Source organism: Prionailurus viverrinus, chromosome X (genome assembly GCF_022837055.1).
Source record: "Prionailurus viverrinus isolate Anna chromosome X, UM_Priviv_1.0, whole genome shotgun sequence".
NCBI classification, from domain to species: domain Eukaryota; kingdom Metazoa; phylum Chordata; class Mammalia; order Carnivora; family Felidae; genus Prionailurus; species Prionailurus viverrinus.
In genome coordinates, this window is record NC_062579.1 from 9,907,740 (window position 1) to 9,915,309 (window position 7,570).

Here is a 7,570-nt window from a genome sequence, read left to right on the forward strand (position 1 = left end):
CATTCAAGTTGGTTTCTGTGTCTTTTTGACTCATCCTCATTTTTTGAGTGCTTTCTTACTTTCTGGTATGAAGTAGTTTAGGCTCATCTTGTTCTTTCCCTGCTGTAACCCTGGAATTGGCTATTTACCAAAAAAACTCTGATTCATTTTAGTGGAAAATGGTATATAGACACCAAGATCTGAGCACTTAGGCATGCTCATTTCTATTGAGGTGTCACTACTCCTTGGTTCACTCAGTGGACAGAGCTGGGGAATATTTGTGTGCTCATGTATATACATATATACTCATTTGTATCTCTACTAAATGAAAACTATGTATTCATAGTGCTACCTCACAACAGGGATCATTCTAGAACTTTCTCTTTCAATGTTTCTCATTCCCTTTCCTGACTGTGAGAAACTTGGTTCCGACTATCCTTAATATTTTTACTTAATTGATCAACCCCCTGCGTGTAACCAGTCTTCCATTTTCACCACCACCCCCTTCCCTGCTCAGACATACTCCTCTCTCAGCTCAGGCTGTCACTCCCCATTCCACGCCACCCCCACGTGGACCCTTACCTTACAGGACTTGGTCACCAGCACCCCCTGCCAGGTGATTTTTCACATGCAGACAAGTAACGCCCCTAAACATCTCTTCCCACCTCTGCTAAAACAAATAGCCCCTGCATGTGTTTGTATGTGTTGCGTGCATTCTCAAATGTGTCATTGTCTGTCTTGAAAAGCGTGAGGGAAGAAGTGTTTTGGAGGAACTACTTTTACCGAGTCTCCCTGATAAAGCAGTCAGCCCAGCTCACCGCCCTGGCCGCCCAGCAGCAGGCCGCCGGGAAGGAGGAGAAGAGCCACGGCAGAGACGAAGACTTGCCAATGACAGGTATGCTGGGAGAAGACTTGACTCGGTGTAAAACAAAGAGTTACTGTAAAAATATTTTTAACTCAGAGACTCTCATGAGCTTGTCATCTTGTGTATACCAAAAATGTCATTGTCATCTTCTGGAAAATTCTTTCTTTTCCCGAGGAAAGAGTCATTCTCCTTGCCCTCTCTCTGACCCTGCTCCTACGTCTTCCCCCAAGCTCTCCTTTCCTTCGCTTTCTTTTTCTTGTTCTTCGGGTTTTTTATCTCTTCCTTTTTATTTCTCCCTTAGTCACTAGTCCTCTTTCCATCTCTTTCTTGGCCCTTTACCTCATAGCATTTCATAGCCTGTGTCCTCCACCGATTCAGGCCATCGCTTTTCTTGGTTTTTCTGCCTTCTGTTCAAGCTGGTGTTCTCCTAGTACTGTAATCTGTAGAGCTCCATTCCACTCCAGGTTGCCAGTGTCTGACTCAGACTGAGGCACCGTCCCGTTGCACATTGCACTCTTGGGACAATTGACCCCTCATTGCTGGGGAAGTGTTTTAAAATATTAGCAACAAGTGAAGATCTGTAATAGCAATTAAAATAAGAATGGTATTTTATGTCACATTTGTCACGTTTAATGAACACCTGTGTATAGGTGCTAATTACAACTAGAGACTTACCTGTTTATACAATTTTAAATAAGTAAGCAAAACCATGTATCCTAAGGCACAGGCTGTACAGACCACTAGAAAAGAACTTGACACTGCATTTAGGGTCAGGGAAGTGGAATGAGGTTGCTCTACACAGTACAATTTGGCATTTTGCATATAAAGAATCCCAGTTGTGTATTATTCTTTGCTTTTTGTTTTCATTAATTTTATTGGGAAATGCCATGTAACCAAATACTGCCTGTGTAACAAAACAGGCTTAAGACAGGGTTCGATAAAGACTATACACCTAGTAAGGTTCACAAGGTAGAAAATGCTGTGAGTGAGCATTGCACTTTGCTTTGTGCTTTCTAGCATTCGTGACAAAAGGAAAATCTGATAAATAACTGAATTCTCATTATCCTAAAAGAAGGAGTATAACTCTTCCTGAATTTGACTTCGGCTAACACTGAGGTCAAAATTTATTTCTTGCTTGGAAATCTTAAAAGAGGTGCATCAAATAGGATGACCTGTAAAAATATCCCCAAAAGAAAGAGGTTGAGATGGTGTCACCTAGCTTTTTCTTAAAAGCCTAACATAAGAGCTCATTTATGAAAATTATTTAGTATCGTCATATTTGTGGCTACTTTAGTTGTTACTATAATATGTATTCGGAATTGAATCAAGCCATTTTTATCTCTTTTATTCTCACTTCTTAGAGGCAGTACGACCCAAAACACCGCCTGTCGTAATCAAATCTCAGCTTAAAACTCAAGAGGTAATACAGTTTTACATTGTACCTAGTAGTTGATGTCTGGAAGTGAAGTAACTCTGTGTTAACTGTCTCAGATCCCATTTGAAACTACTTATGAATACGGGTCTTAGCTGTTTTGAAGAGGGTTCCAGCAGTTGTACAGTTAGGGACATGTAGCTGAGACCTAAGGCGGTTCCTTGGCATCGGTCATTCTAGATGTGCTCTCAGGAATTGGACCTAATGACTGGAGTGGCCCGAACTGAGGGAGAGCATAGTGGATTCAGGTGGTAGCTCATCTGGTGCCCACGCAGCTGTGTAGGTTAGAAGGCCGGAGAACAGCGAGCATCCGACTAGTGGAGGAAGGACATGAAAGCGATGTTGTGCTAAATGCCATGTAGAAAACCATTCTAAGCTCATTTGTTGCATTTCAGGATGAAGAGGAGATTTCTACCAGCCCAGGGGTTTCTGAGTTTGTCAGCGATGCCTTTGATAGCTGTAACTTAAATCAGGAGGATCTAAGGAAGGAAATGGAGCAACTGGTTCTTGACAAAAAAGAGGAGGAGACAGCCGTAGTAGAAGGTACCAAACAAAGCAAATAGCTGTGCTCTTTTCCAGTTCCAAAGCTGGTTGTAGAAAATGTCATTCTGAAGCAGATTTACGGACATACTGTAACTTCTGCATCAGAATTGCTTCTCTGCCGTTAGAAGATAGCTTCTAGCACGTGTGACCAGACCTCACATTCCCCTGCCTGACGCATGCACCGGAGTGTAGAGAGGAGAAACTGAGCCCAGAGAGGTTATATGATTGGTCCAAGGCACCTGAGCCCCAAGAACATGGGGACAGCAACAGGCGACAGTGCATGCCCTTTCACTTAGAGACACTGCCCTCCAGCCTTCTGCTTGGGCTTATACTTACATATAGAGGATTCTTTTCCTCACTGCTGTGTGCCACAAGAGCATTGCTTCTGGGAAGGAGCAGGCTGCCTTCAAAAAACAAAAAGAATTTCGAGACTAAGTACAAGTGGAAGGAGGGGAGGCTGCTTTCTTTGGCACATCAGGGCGAACGACTGGCTTTCTACTGGATGAAAAGCAAAGGCTCAGGTTAATCATCATCACATTAAGAGTGTTTATGAAGCCTTCTGAGGTTTCAGATGCACCCAGAGAGTCAGCTATTCACCCGGTTGTACAGAGAGCACCCGTGAGAAAAGTAGCCTCCCAGAGGTGAACCGGAACCCTGTTTGTGCACCACGGAGGGACTCTGGGGGAGAGGCTTGGGAAGGGAGGAGGAGGGAAGAGCTTCTGGGGGAAAGAGAAGGCCAGAGGGGAAGTGAAAACTCGGGCTCACTAGGTGCCCCAGATCCCTCCCACCCCCATCTGTTTTCTGATAAAGCTGGCTGCCGGACCCCTCGCGAGGACAGCGTGCAAGAGCCCCACGAGCCCCGCGTGTTGTAGGCAGTCCTAGGGCAGCCTGTGCACCGCTTCCCTTTTTGCCGGCGATGGCTGGTAGCAGAGGCCCCACAGGAAACTGGAAGTCTCCCTGCAGCAGGATTCATTAGGTGCTGGCTGGCTGCTCTGAGCAATCTGTTCTTTCACTGAATTCCTGCCCGATTTTTAATTTGGACCACGTAATATTCTTATACATATTCATTATCTTGCCCCCGCACCTAAACTGTAAGTTCTTCAAGGGAGTTACACCTTGTTCTTGTTATCCCCACGGTACCCCACCAACATGGAGTCTGGCACCCGGTAAGCAGCATACTGTGTCCTTTCCCTTGAGGTCCTGCTGCCAAAAAAATTAAAAATTTGGTTTTGGTTTTTCTTTTCTCTATAGCTACTAAGTTTAAGGTTTTTTTAAAAAATAAAAATGGGGGCACCTGGCGGGCTCAGTCACTGGAGCGTGTGACCCTTGATCTCAGGGTTGTGAGTTCAAGCCCCATGTTGGCCATAGAGATCACTTAAAAATGAAATCAATTTTAGCCTTGCTTTTTAAATAGCTGGTTTGTTTGTTTTCTGTTTTTTAACACAACATAGCAGATGCCTTCTCGTCTACATACATACATGCATGTACGTACGTACGTACACACACACACACACACACCTATATTGAGTGTCCAAGCAGAAAGTTGCGGTTCTGAATGTCGGCTCGGAAGAGGAATAAACCCAGTGTGAGGGGCCAGGCTTCAGCAGGAGACCTCCTGACTTCAGGTTCTGGTAATCGTTGCCGATCTAGGGAGACTACTGCTAATGTGCTTTCACAGAGACTGAAGCCTCCGGATCTGCCTCCGTCTGTATGTCTGTTGCTATCAAACTGTGTGTTCTCAGGCAAGCCACTTAACCTCTCTAAGCCTCTGTTTTCCGCCATGTAAAATGTGCAGCAGTATATCTAGTCCCTGGATTGTTCTCAGGGTCAAAGAAAAAAAGTGGTATGTAGAAAGCAGTTAGTACAGTGCCTGGCCCTGAGTGCTCAAGAAACATTAGCTGTTTTTTTCTGCCATCGTCGTCATTGATAGCAGTAAAAATCAGTTTGCAACCGCATATTAATTATCAATTATCCACTTAAATATAAGGAAAAGCAGAGGTTTTAGTAAAGCAAAATAACACCTGAACTTAGGGCTCTTAACAAGTTTATCTTTCTAATCCTATTTCCCTTTGGTTATTGTTAAAATTTGGTCCACTTTTCTGAGCACACGCAGTGAGGAAACCTGAGACGTTAAACGTTACCATGGCAGGGACTTCCACAGGTAATTATACGCGACCGAATTGTTAAAACTGGTTTATGAATCTTTACCTTCTCAATTGTTTCTTTCAGAGGAGTCTGCAGATTGGGAAAAAGAATTACAACAGGAATTGCAAGAATATGAAGTGGTGACAGAATCAGAGAAACGAGATGAAAACTGGGATAAGGAAATAGAGAAAATGCTGCAGGAGGAAAATTAGCTCTTTCCTGAAATAAAAGAATAATCCTTAACATTCTGTAACTGACATTAAATTCTAGATGATGACGCTCGCTGAATTAGAAGGCAGAGAAGATTGGTATAACTTTATGAAATTCAAAATTATTCTTTTTTCAAGCTGAAACTTGCCTTTTCTGCTTTTAAAAAAAAACATAGGACAGTCATTCTAATATTCAAAAAGAGATGTTTTATGTAATATTTCTTTAATATAAATCTAGTTAGAGATGTTCATGTAGTCAGGATGGTATCTTTGCCACAGAAACGCTTTTCCGTGAGGTCAGAATTATAATTTATTCTTCAATTGTGGTTTTCTAAACATTTGTACTTCTTGTTGCATTTTCATTGCTACATGTATGTTACAGTACTTAACAGATTGATAACTATCAAAATGACCAAATTGTACCAAAGAACTTAAAAAGAAGCACTTTCAAGACTATTTTCTTGCTAGATATTTTCTAAAATTCCATCTAGAAACCTAAGGATAAGATAATTGTTAATTTTAATGGTATAAACATCACACAATTTGACATTGAGAAATACTGTGCAAAAACATTTTTTTTTTCCCTCTGGGGCCTTTTCTTTCTTTCTTATTGTATTGTTTGTTTGTTTGTTTGTTTGTTTAACTATACCACACTTAATATTTTTGCTTTCCTAAATTTCACATCACGGTTTTTGTAGAAAGCGGGGCATTTCGTCCTTTTTATATTAATGATCTTCAAGAAGCCCCTTCACCTTACAGTCTCTCATTTTTGTGAAAATCATCACCACATATAAATGTTTCAGCTTTGTTTGTCTTAATTAAACTGTCAGTCTTTATAAAAGTCTGTTCCTCTGAGTACAACTTAGGGAACTTCACTGCTCAATCCCGCCACACCAGCAGGCCCGTGTTCATAGAATATGGTTATTTTAAAAGAACAAGGTGGCTTAATGTCACAACACTTCCAAGGCATTTACTTTCTGAAACTTTTATATTTTGCAAGGAACCTTTATTTCATACAAGGGAAGAGGATTATGACAATCCTTTATAGGAAAAATGTACATATTTATATTGTGGACACCATAAAAATTAGTCCCTGGTCCTCTGGCAAAGGTATAGTCAATGAGAGAACTGGGTCCAAGAGATTTGCTCTTGTTTGGAGCTTGGTGTACACGCTCGTGAGTGAGCCAGACTGTCTCGGTAGGATCCCTTGGATTATAGCAATAAACGCACGTACTCTACGAAACCACTGACCCCACTGTCAAGGGATTTCCACTGCAGTGTCACAGTTGCTGATTACTGAGTTCGGGTTCAGAGACTGTGATTGGCAACTTCTAAAATAACCCTGTTGAGGGGAAAATTTGGTTTGTTTGTTTTTAATCAAGTTTTCTGGAGGGCAAGAAACACGTAAAATGCCTTTAAGTAGCTGAAAAGCCTGGATGTAAGCAGATCAGAATATGATAGCACTTAGCTCTTATATGCACTAGCATTCATATTGTTGAATAAACAGAAAAAAAGCTTTCAGAGAAAGTAAAAAAAAACTTAAAATGACAATAGACATGTTACAGTTATTACTGTCAACTTTACATTATACTCTTATTGCATTTAAAAACAACCTAACTGCCACTGCTCTATGAAAATAAAAGGATAAAATGATTTTATACACAGCATAAAAATACAGTTATGCTCTATTTTTATGATTCAAATAGGAGTAAACTTATGCTTTTATAAATGACACAGGTAACTGAAGTGTATTCCTTTTTTTTTTTTTTAATATTTTTGAGAGAGTGCTTGCGGGGGAGGGGCAGAGAGAGGGGGAGAGAGGATCCCAAGCAGGCTCTGTGCTGACAGCAGCGAGCCCAATGTGGGGCTCGAACTCAGGAACCGTGAGATCATGATCTGAGCTGAAGTCGGACGCCCAACCGACTGAGCCACCCAGGTGCCCCTGAAGTGTATTCTTTTAAAGGGAGAAATAATTTGTAACTGTGTTTAGTGAAAGATTTGTATTTATTACATGCCTTGGGGGTAGCCAACAAGCTATACTGAGCATAAGAACACGCAAGCTTCTTAGAACGCTGACATGGAAACCTACTTCTTCACTCCGTGGGGATTATACCTCACTACTCAGAGTGCGGCCCAGGAGCCAGCAGTGGCCTGCCCTGGGAGTTTGCTACGATTGCAGGGTCTCGGGCCCGGCCACGGATTTGCTGCCCCAGGTTGCACGTTACCAAGATCCTCAGGGATTAGAATGGGCTTTACAGGGGCACCTGGCTATTTCAGTCGGTGGGGCGTGCGACTCTTGATCTCAGGGTTGTGAGTTCCAGCCCCACGTTGAGTGTAGAGATTACTTAAAAATAAGTCTTTGGGGGGAAAAAGGATGAACTTTACAGTTTGAGGCAC

At 42.0% G+C, this 7,570-nt stretch overlaps 1 protein-coding gene across 1 annotated transcript in view; it reads left to right on the top strand.

The window, feature by feature from the left end:
• The window catches only part of SYAP1 (synapse associated protein 1), a 30,191-nt gene extending 23,353 nt beyond the window's left edge, over window positions 1-6,838 (top strand). The window contains exons 6-9 of the mRNA XM_047843455.1: window positions 726-874; window positions 2,206-2,264; window positions 2,672-2,819; window positions 5,049-6,838. Of these exons, the coding sequence (XP_047699411.1) occupies window positions 726-874; window positions 2,206-2,264; window positions 2,672-2,819; window positions 5,049-5,176 (484 nt within the window). The 3' untranslated portion in view covers window positions 5,177-6,838. The remainder of the gene's footprint in view (window positions 1-725; window positions 875-2,205; window positions 2,265-2,671; window positions 2,820-5,048) is intronic.
• The last annotated feature ends 732 nt before the right edge of the window (window positions 6,839-7,570 follow it).